The 17,612-nt window shown below is 37.7% G+C and overlaps 1 protein-coding gene across 1 annotated transcript; it reads left to right on the forward strand.

The window, feature by feature from the left end:
- Positions 1 to 12,988: 12,988 nt before the first annotated feature.
- Positions 12,989 to 17,096, forward strand: LOC121652001 (mitochondrial glutamate carrier 1-like). Its single transcript, XM_042004518.1, has 9 exons — positions 12,989 to 13,089; positions 13,537 to 13,662; positions 13,929 to 13,984; positions 14,519 to 14,609; positions 14,706 to 14,824; positions 14,935 to 15,130; positions 15,228 to 15,385; positions 15,506 to 15,581; positions 15,690 to 17,096. The coding sequence occupies exons 1-9, from the start codon at positions 13,067 to 13,069 to the stop codon at positions 15,847 to 15,849; spliced, it is 1,005 nt and encodes a 334-aa protein (XP_041860452.1). The 5' UTR covers positions 12,989 to 13,066; the 3' UTR covers positions 15,850 to 17,096.
- Positions 17,097 to 17,612: the final 516 nt, after the last annotated feature.

Here is a 17,612-nt window from a genome sequence, read left to right on the forward strand (position 1 = left end):
ACGCCTTTTGAACCTTGACTTCAGTCATAATTGAAGGCTTACAATTTAATAACAAGAGAGGCTAAAGACATAGGACCAACTGTTATAGAGAGCTCATGTAATAACTCTTGTATATCCAACGAATGGGGGCACTGTCAAATATGTAATGTGCAATTTGTAAAATACATTTTCACCCATTTAACAAATCTGAATCTACAGTTGTGTTCAACGTCCCTTCAGCCCCCACCCCCAATATTTGCAACGTCAAATTTGATGCAAAATGCTCGATGCAAAACTACAATTCTTTATAACAGCGCAATGCAGCTGAAAACAAATATGCACCTTGATTGCAGTCCTTCCGGTTTTAAGAACAAGCTTGAAATATAGGGTTACAAAACAATATATCTGTTAGGTAGATCAAATGCCTAATAAAGCTGAACTAGTGATTACACTACTTCTAGATGAAATATCTAGAAGTAGTGGACATCTTGTGGCTCCTGGACATCTCCCTGATGAAGTGTTACGGACACGTCCTACTGGGAGGAGGGACTGGGAAAGACCCCAGACACACTGGAAGGACTACTTTGTGTATGAATGCCTCAGGATCCCCCTGATGAGCGGGAAGAAGTGGCTGGAGAAAGGGAAAGTCTGGGCTTCTTTGTTTTGGCTGCTGCCCCAATGACTTGACCCCAGGTAAGAGGAAGAAAATGGATGGGCGGATAGATATTAAAGGTTGAATTGATATGCACACACACACACACACACACACACACACACACACACACACACACACACACACACACACACACACACACACACACACACACACACACACACACACAGATGTTTTTAGAGAGCAAAACTTCCACAGTTTACCAAGAGATATTAACTTTTTTCTCATAACCTTTGTGAAGTGAATGCATACTATCTATAGATTCTGTTGCTGACATTTTTATAACCATAGACAGGGCGAATGAATGCACCGGCTGTGCAGGATTACTGATTTCTCATGTTGCTGGAAATACAAAGCAACTCCACAAAATACTGTGCACTGCTATGTTGAGCCCAGTGTCCCTGTCAAGATCCCTTCCCCCTGCAGCTTTTTGACCGTCCATCGGGATGTGTTCCCCTTGCTATGACAAACCACTTCTGACCCAGAGGGCCAAGAATTTCAGGATTTATTTGAGGAAATGATTAATAAGACAATACGTAAAAAGGCTATGACATTATTATTTTATTTGATTTTAAAATGATGTAATTTATCGAGCAATCATTTTCACCTAAAAACTGTAACAAATCCAACTTTATTTATAATGCATTTTTCATGCGTAAGAGCAGCACAAAGTGTTTTTCATAAAAAAAAAGTTTAAAAACACAAGCACACCCAAACTTTATCACAAATCAAATCAAAGCGCACACGCTTAATCATATTCTCTCACACACAAGCTAAACAGACTCTGAGTCCCACCCCTTTACTGTAAACTGTCTCTAACTAAATAATAATAATAATAATAATAATAATAATAACAGTATAAACAAACCTATGGCTTGGCACCAGGTGAAAAAACAATATCCTAGGGGTCCACGCCAAGAGCCAACATCCCCACAACCACAAAGGCTGTCACCATGGGGATGATGCAGATCAGGGCAAACTGGTTCACACCATAGGGCTGCAGATCAGGGCTGTGACTACCATGAGAAGTACAATTCCCAAAACCACGCAGCCAGAGCAGACATAGCTCCCATTGCAACACTGATGTGGAAAAAATAAATAAATGAAACACAGCTCAAATCAACCTAAATCTGTAACAACAAATAAGACCAATAAAGCAGAAATTACAATAAATAAGTAAATAAATGAAATACAAAGTTTAATAAGCAACTAAAAGGTAAAGATATATTAATTTAAAAGTGAATAAATGGAGTAAAAATTAGTTATAAGCTAAGCTAAAAAGGTAGGTCTTAAAACACCAATAGTCTCTGCAGTCCTGAGGCCCTCAGGCAGGCTGTTCCATAGAAGAGGACTGTAATAATGGGATGAGGCCTCGCTGTAAGTTTTAGTTCTTACTTTAGGAACAACTTACAAGTCGGTACCAGAGGACCTCAAGGTCTGCAAGGGTTCATAATTTAAAAGCAGGCCCAATAAATAAGAAGGCCCAAGACCATTAAGACATTTATAAACAACTAAAATAACCTTAAAACCAATCCTTAAATGCACATAGAGCCAGTGCAGTGAATTTAAAACTGGTGTAATGTGTTCCAACGTTCTGGTCCTTCGGCGCTGCTGAGTGCTGGAGTAACTGTAAACTAGAAATGCTCTTTTTAGGAACGCCAGAGAGCAAGGCAAGAGCAGGGCATTGCAATAATCTATTCTACTAGAGATAAAAGCATCAGCACCTCAGTGCTGGTAAGAAATAGAAATGGGAGGACTCTGGCGATGTTTTCAAATTGAAAACTCTTAAATCATTACGAAGGAGGTTTTTGTGCATGTTAGATATTATTTTAATTTGTCTTTGAATGAATAACATGTGTATGACCCTAATCAAACATCCAATTGCAGCATTGTTTTGGTCTACTTGTAAAGTGCATCAAAAGGACACAAGCACAGAGTCATTAGAAAAAGACGTGAAAGTGACACATGGTTTGAGTGCTTGTGTCTGTAGAAGAGGTCATGTTGTATTTTTGTATCATCGGGAATTTCTAAGAAGTGAAAATAGTTTAGGATCAGACAGAAAATCTGCGCTTTGCATCTTTGTGTGCATGTGACTCTGATTTGCAGAAAAACAGAAAACCTGTGCAAGATGGGGGAGATGCAAGGATGGGACCTGCCAATCACAGCTGACTAATTTAGAGATAGCGTCCAATCAGTGTCTAGCTTAGGAGAGGCTAAAAACTGGGTTCAGGAGCTTAGCAGGAGTTTTATCTGCGTTCCGAACAGTAGAAGTCCTTTTTCTCTGTAACCAGCAAAAGGGAAAACTTAGATGGAAAGATGCAGAGCTCTGTACTGCACATTTCTCATAGCAATTGTTGTCACGTGTGGCGGTGGAGGTGAGGACCCACGTGCAGGCAGAATCAGGCAGGAGGCAGAATCGGTGCAGGTAAAGCATTTATTTGTCACAAACTGAGGACAGGGAACCACACACGATAGCGATAAACTAAATAACAGAGAGTTAACCAAATAAGGATCTGACATGAGCAAACTGAAAACCATGGGGTATATATGCACAGGATAAGGAACAAGGAACAGGTGAAGTGAATGAGTAATTAGACCAGGTGAACTAATGAGCCATAAACAAGAACCACAGAAACACAAGAGGGAAAACCGAACTAAACATGACAAAACTGAAAACCTAAAGCATGAACATAACAGAAACTGAACATGACAAAAAGCCAGAACTATAAACCAAGAGCAAGACCGAACTCAACATGACAAAAACCAAAATCCTAAACCATGATCAACATCTAACACACACCAAAACCCAAGAACCATGACAATTGTAATGAATTTTGTAATCTTGCGAGAAGTTTCCCTGTCATCTGTGATCCGGGTAAAAGAGCATGTGTGGAAGAAAACCTCAGGTAAAAGTAATATTGTGGGAAAGTACCTGTTCTTCTTTAAGGTTTTCTCTAACATGCATTTCAGCATTTGTTACTATTAGCGACATAAGCTTGTTTTCCTGTGTGGAGGGGATGAGACTTCAACAGATCTGAAGGGGGAATGAATCTCATCGGGGAAACTGGCTTCGATACAACCGGATACACCATAACCAGAAAAGTTGTGCACACACCACGACAAAGCTTCATTGACCTAACATTGCCCTGATTTCTGTGGTCCACACGTAAATAAGTGTTGAGACTTTGTGGTTATTTCACTATTTCTGTGATGTCAGGTCCTTGTCTCTATGGAGATTTTCTAGTCCTTCAACTCTATTTTCTGTGCACACACATAATAATGGTTTAGACTTCTCTATGCACATCTAATTTGAGGGGGGACTAACAGCCTGCAATCTCACCTTTCAGATTTTGTTGTGATCATTGCACTCCCCAAACACATTGTTATGCAAACACACATGCAAAATGCACACACACAGACACACACACACACGAAGATGCATTTCCTCACCATGTGATTTACTGGACTGTCTCCCACTTCCTTTTGTCGGAAGTTTACCCTCCCTTCCTTTCCCTCTGTCATCCTGCTCACCCTCAGTGCTTTCATCTCTTCTCCATCTCTCCATCACTCATCATCATCCCTCACTTGGTCTGTTTCCTCTCTAATTTTCACTCTCTTTTTTTATGTCACGTCTATAGTTTTTTATTCTCTTTTCGCATTTTCTTCTGTTCAGAATTTTTTTGTGTTTTTTTTCATCCTCCTCTTTTTTTTTTTTTTGGGACCTCCAATAGGCCTCCTTCTTAGGATTTAGGCCAGTGTCGGTCAGAGACAGGCTGTAATTACTTTACTCCTCCTCTGACAGCTTAGGCAAAAGAAGAAACGGAGGGAAAGTGAGAGAAAGATAAACAGACCGATTATGTAGTCCTTTAACAAAGGCCAGATTTTTTTTTTTAGCATGGTTTTGTAATTCAGCAAAGTTCTTTTGTGTCATGTTTACATTAATACAAAAACAAGTTTGCTCTATTTCCCATCTATTTCATCTAATAAATGACTGCACAGATAAATAACACAGAATGATTTTTCTCACATTCTTAAAGCATTCCAGAGCTGGCCTTAATTGGTGCAGCTATATTTGAGTTGTAATGTAGGCCGGGCATTGCCTCCTTGACTTTAGCACTGGGTTGGGATAAATTTGCATGCCTTTAAAAATCAATAAAACCAAAAAAGAAGAAGAAGGAAAAAAAAAAAAAAAAAAAAAAAGCTAACACAAAATTAGTGGGCTCAACAAGAGAAAAAGAACACACATTTTTCAGTTAACTTGCCTTTTACATCAGACCTGGGTCATTCAATTTTCTCCGCACAGTGGCAGCAGAAATGGCAGGAGAGCTCATTAGGTAAAGGTTGTAACAGACAGGAACAGGGATTGTTTGAAGATCATCGGCTAGATGCCCCGCGATGAACAGTACTGTTAATTGCCCAAATTGTGAGGAAAAGACAGTCTCACTGTTGGCCATGGGCCACCTTCCAGATTCTATTCTTATCCTGGGTGATCGATGATATTTTTCCAGCTGTCTGTGGATCACACCTTACTAAGACAGAGGTCACCAATTATATAGAGGCAACAACCTTTTTCCCCCTTTCTTTTTCAGTAAATAGACATTTTTTTCACACAAATGTAGATGTGTCATCTCACACTTGCATACACAGTGTGAATCATTAATAAAATGTGTCCAGTATACTGTTTTTTAATTCTTATGTGTGGCTGTTTGGATCATACACAAGAAAGAAACATGACATAAAATAAAGTCACTTTTTCTTAGGTACAGAACATACAAAATCTAACTCAATAGATGTAGAAACCAAAACTTAGAGAAACTGAAAGGAAAGAAGCAAACTTGGACCCACATTTATGAATGACATTAAACAAAAGAAGCAGATTAACCACCATATTTGAAATGAGTCTAAATGACTAAATGAGATGGCTGGCAGTCCTCACACTCAGTGGAAGGCGGGAAGAGAACAAAAATAAGATGTGTGCTACTGTACATGTAACTTGTAAGCCCTCCCCCTCAACTAGGTTGATTATTTTAAGCACTGTGAGATTGATTTTGAAGCCCTGTGGGGGCCTTGCGGGTCTATGTGAGTGAAAGTGAAGGTGCAAGCAGACCAAAAAGGAGGTGGGATAAAAGTTAGGACAGGGAAGCTCACAAAGGCATGTAGGAGATGGGAGGAGTGGAGGAGAGAGGACTAGAGGTGGTCTCCAGATTCCTGAGGTTATTAATAAGTGAGTATCTTCAAGGACATCAGCAATGATTTGGGTCAAACTATATTCTCTTCCTCCCGAGGTGTGCCAAAGTCACTTAAAAATGGCCCCAGAAATATCTCCTTCTCCCTTTCAACTTGAAGTAGGCTATCTTTGTTTTCAGGGAATAAAAACAAAATATAGCAGGTGATGGTAAACCATTTGATGCTCTAATAAAACACAACTAAGTTCTTACAGAAAATAATGCCAGTGAAGAGACTCTTCTCAGTGCTGTACTGGCTGTTAAAAAATTGTGCTTCCCAAAAAAATCACACAAACAGACAAACAGATGGAAAAACAAAAACAGAAAATAATCAAATGTTGTCCTTGAACATATTTTGTTGCATTTTCTAATTTCATTCGATGTGGAGATGGGTTGTGCACAAATCTCTTGAATTTTTTTTCTCTCCGTCAATCAAGATGTACAATGACTGTTTCTTTGTTGTTATCTGTCTATGTGAAGAGGACCTTGACTTGCCCATTCATTCATATGAACAAAGCAGCACAGTGTTTCTCTCCCGCCTACAGAGTTGTGAGTGTGTTCAATAAGCTCTGCCGTTTAATGGCAATGATGTCTGAATTCCTTCACGTGAAAAGTCAGTGGGTTCTGTATTGGTTTATTTGCATGCCAGCTGTTATTAAGCCATTTTACACCTGCTCCTCTGAGACCTAGTTTTAACTTAATTACACCCTCGCGAGGAAAAACTTTTAGATAGCATTTTTTTATGCATGTACATCCTACTCTCCAGCTAAAACGGTCTATAGAAGAGTCTTAAAACAGATTAAACTGATAGATACATCACACACCACATCATTCATCAGTGAGAATAAAAACGTGGATTTGTGTTTCTCTGCCATCTAGTGGTAGAATCAAGCCATAGCAAGAAGCCAGTATTGTGTTTTCTGATTAAGTCAGACTAAAGCCACACATTTTATATTTAAAACCAGTTAATAAACAAATATAGAATAAACACTCAAAGGAAGGCTATAGAAATAATAGCTGCCTCTATTCAGTTAGTCTGTGAATTAGACTGAAAGATATAATTAATATAAATGACAAATTGGAATGTTGTGATATAAAGGATCTAAATCTGCAGCTATTCCAAAATTGGGGTAAATAATTTATCTTTTTGCAGAAGCTACAATATGAACACAGTGTCTTTGCAACTTGATTTAATCAACTTTTTAGGCTAATTTATCTGTCATGTTAAAACACTTGTATGCGTAGTTTGCATGAAAAGGTGATCTAATAACACTCTAGTTATGGTTATATGCTTAACACAAATTAACCAAAAAATTCTGACGTTACACACTCAGCGAGAAGTGACAACTATTTTCTTGTCCCCAAAGCCAAAGACAGAGTATGTAACAATCTAAAGTATTACATCATGTATTCCACAGGCTTTTGTGTTTCCTGATTATATTGTCTGTTTTCAAACATTTTAAAGACATGTTTAAAATTTCATGGTATGACACTTGTTAGTCATATAGAACGCCATCCTCTCACTCTCTCTGTTAAGGCTTCCTGAATTACATTCAGAAATATTCTTTATGTTACTGTGAGCTCTAGATGTATTTTTTTCATGTCCTGTCTTAAGTCGTAGTTGAAACACCTGTCTTAGTTTTAGCTAAATGACATGTGGAAGCTTCTTACCCTTTAGTCTAAATTTAAAAAAACTTTCCAGAAGGTTTAAAGCATTAGGAGTTTTTATTTAACCAATCTGTGTTAGCTTAAAATTCAAGACAGAAAAATATTAGTAGTTTACTTATGCATCAGGACAGTGGAGCAATACACTGATATTTCCCTGTTTGGAGAAAAATGTGTAAATCTTTATTTTTTAGCTTTGCATTCAAATTTTGCATTCTTAATATTTTAAAATCAGATAATGAAAAACATTCAGTCATGTCTTTGTACTTTCCTGTTGGTTATTGCAACAGGTTAGTCAAACACATAAATCCAGGTGAAAATGAAACTTCTTAGTCATGGTTTGACCTACTGACTTTGGGGCATGGCCAGGACAAGCCCCCTATGGAACAAATGGGGTTCATGTATCTGTCTGACCCAGTTTCAGGGCCTTATCAGTACTGGGTAAAGTTACTCATATGATATGAAACAGAGAGCCATGCAATTAAAACCTTAACCATCTGCAGATGTCATTATGATAATGAAGTGACTGAAAGGGGTGAACAGAGGGGAAATCAAATGACCTGTCCTCTATGTTGTTATTACCAAAATGAGTTCTTGAATTTTCTTTCCTTGATGCTGAAGACTGCTTCTGACCACAGCACAACAACCTTTAGACCTTTATAAAAGTTAACACACATAAAGAGAATTCAAAGATTAAATACATTGATTTAATTTGATTATAATGTTCCTTCTCCTCTCCTCATAGCATAGCCATATCTTTGTGGTTTTACGTGAAGATTAACTATTGTTGCAAGGCCAATTCAAGCATCAACTCCTTAACGTTCAATTAAAAAATTTCCTGACCAGCTGCCGAATTTCTTAGTCTATTTTTTATTTATTTTTTTTATTACATAGTCATTCAGGTCCTGGGATTATAAAGCAAACAATTCTTCTCTCTCACACCTGTGTTCTTTGCAGGTATGCAGTGATGAATTTAGGCTTTGTAATGAAAAAGATGGCTCAATTTCAAATTAATCTTTGAAAACAGGGTTTCCAGAAGGCTTTCGGTTGCTCCCGGAGCTCTCTGTAAAGATTGATAGGAGTTCTTGAGCTTCATTCTCTTTTTAGAGCTGAGGCTCCATCCTGGCAAACCTCCTGTGAATGTCAGATGTTTTCAGTTTTCTTCTGATTATTGAAGCATGAACATGCATCCCAGATGCAGCTTAGAGTCAAGTCTTAAGAGATGTTATGTTTGGGTTGACTTGATTTATCATGTTTCAGGCATTTCTTGAGGATCTTTTCAATAGCTGTCCACTTGAAGAGTGAGCTGCTGTCATGCTGAATTAATAGATTATTTGTGGACAGATGAAGTAGAAATCTTAAAGAGACCCCAGAACGATGTACTTTTATTGCCTTTTTCCGTCCCATGAGCTCTCCTTTCTGATGTGTGTGGTTCATTACAGGGATTACTGAATTGATGGGGTTTCTCTTCAGTTTTAATGAGCTCAAACTGCTTCTGAGGAATCTCTCATTTGATTGATTTGTTTGATTGGTTTATCAGTTTTTGTATGAAAAGTGCTTTATCAATAAGTTAAGCCCAAAATAGTATGCCCAGCCCAGTTCTCCTTTACACTAAATCTGCATTCTCTCTAAATTATTAAATATGAATCTCATGGTGACATAATTGTAACTCTTATTGTGAAGGTGTTTCACATACTTAACACCAAATGTTAAAAACAGTCCTCAAGCAGTCATTTTCAAAATGGTTGTCTCCAACTCATATGATCTGAAACAGACCTCCCTAAAAAAGGTTCAAATACCAAAATATGTACCTTTCTATTTTTCTCGCTTTCACGTGTCACATTTTACGGGGTTAAACCCCCTGTGCTCTGTTGTCGTAGCCTGATTGTTCTCTTGTCCCTTAAATCACATGTCACACAAATAGTAATCCACAGGTCTCAAACAAGCTGGATGTGTGTCAGGAGAGATCATTTTTGAAGTGTTTATGGCCCAGTTTGGTGTAATTATCTGATGGCTTTGATACAAAACTATGACCCATCATGTGGAGCAAAAGCACAGACAGAGACAGGGACTGGGTCAGAGAGAGAGAGAGTTTCAATTTAGGTTTGTAAGGATCTTGAAGGTTGTATTCTCAATTATGTTAAATTTATGTTTGAGTAAATGTTAATTGCAGATATATTAATGTACAGAGCAGTTAAGGTTTATACACAATGTTTAATCAGTTAATAAAAATATTCAAATTAAATTAATTTTGATAACAGTGAAAGATTCTGGCACTGCTTTAAAGGTTTTATTAATTTACCTGTTCATTCATTGTTTTTTTTTTATTTAAGTAAATTTATATTTTATAATTTTTTTTTAAATTTCCCCTTAGATTAAATTCATTTTAAGAAAAGAGTCATGGCAATGACAGGACTCCTAAATTACTTTAAATATGTTTTTGTTGCTGTTATTGTTTTTTTAATCCTGTATCAGAAATGTAAAGTCCTATTTATATAAAAGAGAAAATATTTCACTTCTTTCACACTTATGCCTACTAGCTTGGCAAATGTTTTTTTTTTAAGTTGCCGAGCTTTGTAATTTTGGTAAATAAATGAATTGGTAAATAAAACGGAAACAAATAGTTAAAGCTAAAATTCTGTCACTGCATCTATTTATTCATGTATCTATTTATTTTAGGATAAGAAGGTACAGCACTCTGTGTGCGATTTTATAAAAATCCAACTTGTGTAGATAATTTTACATTTCAGAGGAGTTTGATTAATCTGTAGTTATAGGCAGTCCAGCCAACATGACATCTTTTGGATTTCTAATATTGTCAGAACAAAACAAACCTTTATTAATAACTTTAAATTATTATTACTATTTCAATATGTTTTACAATAATTAGGTTGTAGGCTACTTTTTCTGGTCACCAAAAAAATGTAAGAACCTTGTTTCCTTAAATGAGTTTACTCAACATGTTAATTGGCAACTTTGTTGGAAAAAAATCCCAGGGCACTGGGCCTCTCCTGTTTGGAACAGATGGGAATTATGGGAGCATTAAAGGCTTAGATAAAGAGGCTACAACCTTTTTACTCAGGTAGGACACAAACCCAAGTACTGACCCAACATCAGTCAGATGGGACTAATTGACTAATTCCAATATATTAATAAATGGATAATATAATGTTTTTACTCACATTACTGGTTAATCAGTTATTTCATCAACTCATCATCCTGCAATTAAATACAAACCTCACAAGGGATGAGTTTTGACCAGCCAAACACACACACGTCCTCTCTGCTGGCAGTGATTAGTGTGACACCTGCTCCCTTCTGTTTACCAAACAATAGAACTTATATTCTTTGGTGTGGCCTGTGAAAAAAAAGTCACGCTCACACACACTCAGGTGCTCTAAAATTGTTGTCAGCTGACCTGTTGTTTGGAAGGATATTTTAGTGGGGCATGGATTAAGGTTTCCATAAAAGAGGACGAAGATCCTCAATATTTTCAGATATTCGAGGAGGAGAGGAACTGAGGAGGATTGGCGAAGACGGAAGACAGAGACGGAAAATCTGCATCATAGATTAAAATATTGTCCCATCTGAAAAGGAAATAAAAGATCTAATAGACAACGGAAACTGTTCAAGCTCTTCACATCTGACTGCACTTATCTTCTGATCATCTCATGAGCTAAGATTATATATAAAGGTTTGTATTAATTTCAATTCCTTCACATTCTTGCAGCGATAGTGTACTGACTGCATCTAATATTTTTCTTACAGATTTATTTAGAAAGTTCAAGCTATCTGTTTCACTGTTTGCCTTCTTTTTTGTGTCTCCACTTTTAGTATGATGAAATGCGCTCTGCTGTGTGTGTTGATGGTTGGAATAGTGTGCCCCTGTATGCTGAGAAATCATACCATATGGATCGAGAAGCAAAACTGTACCCAGTGTGTGGCTGTCAACACAACCATCTGCAGTGGCTATTGCTACACAAGGGTGACAACTGCCACACAGTCTTACATTTTTCCTGGAAACTCTTACTTGAGCATTCAGTATATTATTAAATATAATGCATTAGAGCACATTATTACATCACAAGTTTAGATAAACTTATAATGTATGCTAAACTAAATTTCCCAACTCATGTAAAAAGCTTCAAGAACAATATCATTGCATTCAGTTCAACCCCTGTATTGTGTCTCATAGCCCTGCTTCCTCTACTCCAGGATACCAATTTGAAGGGACGTTTTGGGAGGACTTTCTTGATCCAGCGTAGCTGTGTACCTCTCTCCTTGGAGTACCGGGCTGCTTTTATTCCCGGCTGTCCTCAGGATGTCAACCCACAGCTGTATTATCCTGCAGCACATTGCTGCAGCTGTGGGCCCTGTAACACACGCACGCACTACTGTATCCATCCCAGGCCTCTCTCTTATGATCAGTGCTCATTAACATTGGGCAGTGTGGAGAACCAGAACCAGACTTGCTTTGGAAACCTAACAACATGCTAATCAAATCATTGCACATTTATGTCAAAAAACACAACTGACCAGATGGAACAGTGATATTTTTTGCTTAATTGTTGTTGTGCATTTCTGCTCATGAGCGTAAATAAATAAATGGTGAATTTTCTGTAGTTTGATAGACAACTGATGTTATAATAAAACACTGTGTTGAGCATGCACTATCTCTGTGGATTACAGTACCTTAGAAAATAAATAAATGGGCCATTAAGAACATGGGGAACCCATATGCAGGACATTTGTATTTGCCTCTAAAATAAAGTCATATTTAAGCACATGCTGATTTGCTTAATTTTGGAATGAGTGTATTTATTTGCATGGAGGTACTTCTTTACCACGTTTTTGCACACTGCATGAAATGACATGTTACAACAGGAATCAGATTTACCATTCCCACTCATAAAGGCATATGCAAAATGCAAGTAGCTGCTTGTTGTATGATTTTTATTCCCTCTTTGTTAGTTAAGCATGAGGAAAAAGTGGAAATTTGCAGCCGAGTCTTAGTGAAAAAAGCTATACAACACTGACTTCATTTATTTTGATACAAATGCACAAATAAGTACTACTGCATGTATGACTGAAATTAACATTGCATTTTAACATTTTGCATGGTCCCAAATCATCATATTGTGTGCGGGCAATGTTCATCATCTTAAGTGTCTGGCTGCAACAACTTTGAAAGATTTTTATAGAAATAATTAATTGCATGTTTCTAAAAAAAAAAAAAAAAAAAAAAAAAAACTGAGCTGAGGTTTAAGCCAAGGCGTATCACTGGACAGTGATTTTGGTGTAGTCATTACTTCCCCTTCTCTGTTTCTTGGCTGGGTATGCTGTGGGTGGAGAAAGATGTTGCGTTTATCCTTGGGGTTGCGGGGCTGGGTGTTCACCGTATATATAACCCTGAGCTTATTTTTACTCTTGCCTTCTGCAGTGTTTCTTGGGGGCTCCCAGCCTGCTCTCCCTCTGCAGCCTCGTCCATCGTGCTGAACAACTTTTGCAACAACAATCAAGAACCATGGTCCAGCAACAGCCGATTAGGTATGAATCTTGCCAGCTGTGTTAGTGGGCTGCTCAAAAAGAAAAAAATGGAACTCAGAATATATTGATGATTAAATCTAATCAGTTCTGTGTAGTTATGAATGTGATTTTTCCATTGATTATATATCAAGAGAGTCCAGACTTCAAGAAGTGTAACAACTTATATACCAATGTTTATGTCTGATTCTCCCTGTCAACAAGTTATTTTTGGATGACCAGATTCCAAGAGGGACTTAAATTACTGAGTTAGGGTAAAGCTTCATGTGGGGTATACATATGGACCTTTAACAGTATAATGATAACTTTCTTTAAGTCCTTCTAACCTCAGCTAAGTTCACTTTCAAAGGTTTATATAACCTTGTCTGTCAGTACTACTTATTCTTTGGAAGAAACATCATGAAAAAAGGAAGAATTATCATGCACAAACTGTAACTTGTACTTATGCAGTCTGCCCGCCAAACTTATCAATGGAGGGATTGCAGGCATGGTAGGAGTCACCTGTGTCTTCCCCATCGACCTGGCCAAGACGCGCCTGCAGAACCAGCGCAGTGGGCAGCAACTGTACAAGAACATGTAAGAAGCACCTTTTCATTGGAGAGCCAACTGATTGTTTGTTCTACCCCCCAGACAACATCAAAAAAGCTACAATTCAGACATGTTCAAAGTATCCTGTCAGGTTTGATTTGACTGTCAGATTTGCGAAATTCATTCAGTAAATGCTTTAGTTCCTGTTTTGCGAGAAGACACTCAAGATTCTTAGTATTTTGCAACCCAATATTGTAACAATAGAGCAAAGTTTTCCATGTGATGAACTCTGCTTATTGTTTTTTCCACCTCAGGATGGATTGCCTTGTTAAGACAGTGAAATCTGAAGGCTACTTTGGCATGTACAGAGGTAAGACAACAGACAGAAAATCATTATCTTAAATGAGTGTCTGTAACAGCAACCAGTTTACATTTGCTAGTTTAATTGGCAGAGGTATTGAAGTGTTGAGATCAGTGACATGTTTAGATCACATATTCATATCCAAGAGTCAAATTTGTCTTGTGATCTAAACCAAGCTGACTAATTTGATCAGACCCCCAAAGAAGATACTGTGACCTGACTCTGCTTGGATCAGATTTCATGCAAATTGGCTCTTAAATGGCTCAATGGGTCAGTGGTGTAGTTTATCTTGTAAAAGTGTGCAGGTACTGTTTACTGTGACAATCAAACAACTTGCTCTCTATTTGTTATGTAACCCCTGCAATCCAGTGAGAGAAATCTGTTTTATTTAAAGACATATGCTATTTAAAATCTGTTATTGTTTTGTTTACTGCTGCTGTGCTAAATCTGATATCAAACTGGTGAGTGCTTATATGTCTATGAGAGTGGTTGCATTTTTCCTTTCATTAGCATTAAGTTAATAATAAACATATATTGTTGCAGGTGCTGCAGTAAATCTTACCCTGGTAACCCCAGAGAAGGCCATAAAACTTGCTGCTAATGACTTTTTTCGTCACCAATTGAGCAAAGATGGGTAAGTAGCTCCAGGTATTCCTATCAGCATTATGTTCCAGCATTGGTCTCATTTTATTTTTCTTTTTACCAACTCTGCATGTGCATGTGTCTTCAGTGGTAAACTTACGGTTTTCAAAGAGATGCTGGCGGGATGTTGTGCAGGAATGTGCCAGGTCATTATCACAACACCCATGGAGATGCTCAAGATTCAGCTCCAGGATGCAGGCAGGCTTGGTAAGCCATATTAATCTATTCAGAATAACAATATCCCCTTGATGCCCAATAAGTTATCAGTTACCTCTTACTTCCCAGCTCAGCAAAAAAGTTGTACTTGTATCTTCCAGCGGCCCAGCAAAGGGTGATGCCCAGTGTGGCAACAGCACTGAAGATGGGCAGGGCCAGTGCTGTCCCCAGCCGTTCCTATAACACCGTTCCTTCACCTCAAGTCATGCGTATGTCTGCCATAGACATCACCAAAGAGCTGCTGAGGACCAAAGGAATCACAGGACTGTACAGGGGACTTGGGGCCACACTAATGAGGTGTGATGGAAGTTAATGTTAGGTCTTATTTGAACAGATTGAATAATTTTACAAGCATTGTTAAAGCGCCAATATAACAAATGTATTGCCTTTTTAGGGACATCCCTTTCTCGGTTGTGTATTTCCCTCTTTTCGCACATCTGCACCAGCTTGGCCAACATTCACCAGAAGACCCATCTGTACCTTTCTATTGGTCCTTCATGTCTGGTTGCTTGGCTGGATCTATTGCTGCTGTGGCTGTCAGTCCTTGTGATGGTGAGTCAAATGTGTATACAATTAACTGACTAATGTTGGGGGGACTGGTTAACTTGCTAGAAAAAATGTAAAGTTGCTGTAAAAATCTTTAGTTAATCAAGCTTTGCTTGTGTTGTGCAGTGGTAAAGACAAGGCTACAATCTCTCAAAAAAGGAGCCAATGAGGAAACTTACAATGGAGTGATGGACTGCGTCAGGTAGTTATTGTAATCATTTGATTTCCAGCAACACATCAAACATCGCCCTCCACTCACTAGTGCTTGTATAATGTACAATCGAACCCTGATCTCTCCTTCTCATTACAGAAAGATCCTGAGGAAAGAGGGGCCCGGGGCTTTCCTCAAGGGGGCCAGTTGCCGGGCTCTAGTTATTGCCCCACTCTTTGGCATTGCCCAGGTTGTGTACTTTGTAGGAGTTGGAGAGTTCCTGCTGGGGTACACCCCTTACAACATCTATTCTGCCTAAACAAGCTGTTTCTGCCAGCTCATTAAAATGCGACAGCTATTGTGTAGCGATGGGTCCAGCTCTCGATTACTGTGCAATCTCTTTATTGTTAGATGTTGAGGGTAAAATGCTAAAGGGACCAGAAAGAACTGTTTTGTTCCAAAATGGTTTCCATATATGCCTTTAGCAAGACTGTCTCTTATTAAAGAGACTCATTTAAAAGCTTCCTTGTCTTTGGGTTTCAGTGGAACAGCAAAAGAATTAAGGTGCTTCCCTCACTGAGACTTAACAGCCCAACACTGATCACAATTTAGCTCATAACAAACCAAAGCTTTTCCCCATTTCTTAAAATTTGCTCCAACTGCTAAATACATCGCACACTACTCACCCTTCACTGTAACCTTAACCTGGATATCCCATCAGTTGCCCTTGCTTGGCAACCACTAAGTAATGGCTTTTGAACTATTGTAAGAGACTGCCAAGTATAGCCAAATATCATAGCAGGATATCAAAACTTTACTTGAATAACTTCTAACATGTTTTAAAAGTTTACAAGTGAAACTGGGATATAAATCTTGCTCCTGTGTATATATTGTACATTTGTTTCTAAAGTGGATACATGTTTTAAATAATGTCTGCCAAAATGATAATTTCCACCATCATCTAAACAGCCAGACTAGGAAGAAATGTGGAAAACAGATTTTAAAGTCATATCATAGAAGAATGAAACATTTGGACTATCTGTTCACCAGGTTGCCTTAAAATAATACACTTAAATACACTTTGCCCAGATTTAGTCACAGCAGATCATTTATAGAGTTAAATTTTCATTAGAATTGTAGCTATTAATTTTTACAACTGCAATGTGAATCTCTGCACAACTCTGTTTGCTTATTGCACAAGTTTGAAATCTTTAGATAAATATAATCCCTCCAGTCATGTGCATATTATCCCAGAAAACTGCTTTTATTGTCAGGGAAATGTTTGATTACAGCACAGTTAAATGCTGGTGGACATCACGTTTCATGATGGGCTTATTAAGCTGGGACCAAGTTTTCTGGTGAAAAAGAGACAAAAAAAGGTGCAACATGCAGCCCCGCTCTCTAATTTATTGTTGTTTGCCCTATGAGGTTGTATCTTAATCACGAAGAGGCAGAAATACATTTGCCTTCTTTTTCTGTCTCAATTAAATTTCATGGGTCAGATGTAGATGTTCAGATTTGCCAAACTGTGCAATTAGATCAGATTTACCCACCAAACATGTCAAACAGATCATGTAAATAAAGATTTGTAAATGCTAAATAAATTCAGTGTTTATTTGTGTTGTTTGTAGTGTTTTTGGCTTACACATGATACAAACTGATTCTATTTTTTTTTTTCTGATGCAATCTGAAAAGGTGTTACACCATAGTCATGCACTACAGGCATGGTTAGATTTTTGGCAGCAAATGTGCTCAAACTGCTGTGTTGGGGTAACTCTAGCTTGGATCCTGGAGCCTCTGCTGCATTTTACACATAACTATCCTCTCAACTAAGTTTTCAGCTGTTCTATAAGCTCAAGTTCAGAAACAAAACCTCTTATATGAACATTATCAGACTAACCGAGCAACCTGTTTAATTACAAGAAATATTTTTATGGTTTTCTTGTGAATCCTTTAGGCCTTTTTTAATCTTTACTTAAAACTTCTTTTTTAAAAAACAATATATATATATATATATATATATATATATATATATATATATATATATATATATATATGTTCCTCATTTATTCCTGTTCCAAA

Source organism: Melanotaenia boesemani, chromosome 13 (genome assembly GCF_017639745.1).
Source record: "Melanotaenia boesemani isolate fMelBoe1 chromosome 13, fMelBoe1.pri, whole genome shotgun sequence".
Classification (NCBI taxonomy): domain Eukaryota; kingdom Metazoa; phylum Chordata; class Actinopteri; order Atheriniformes; family Melanotaeniidae; genus Melanotaenia; species Melanotaenia boesemani.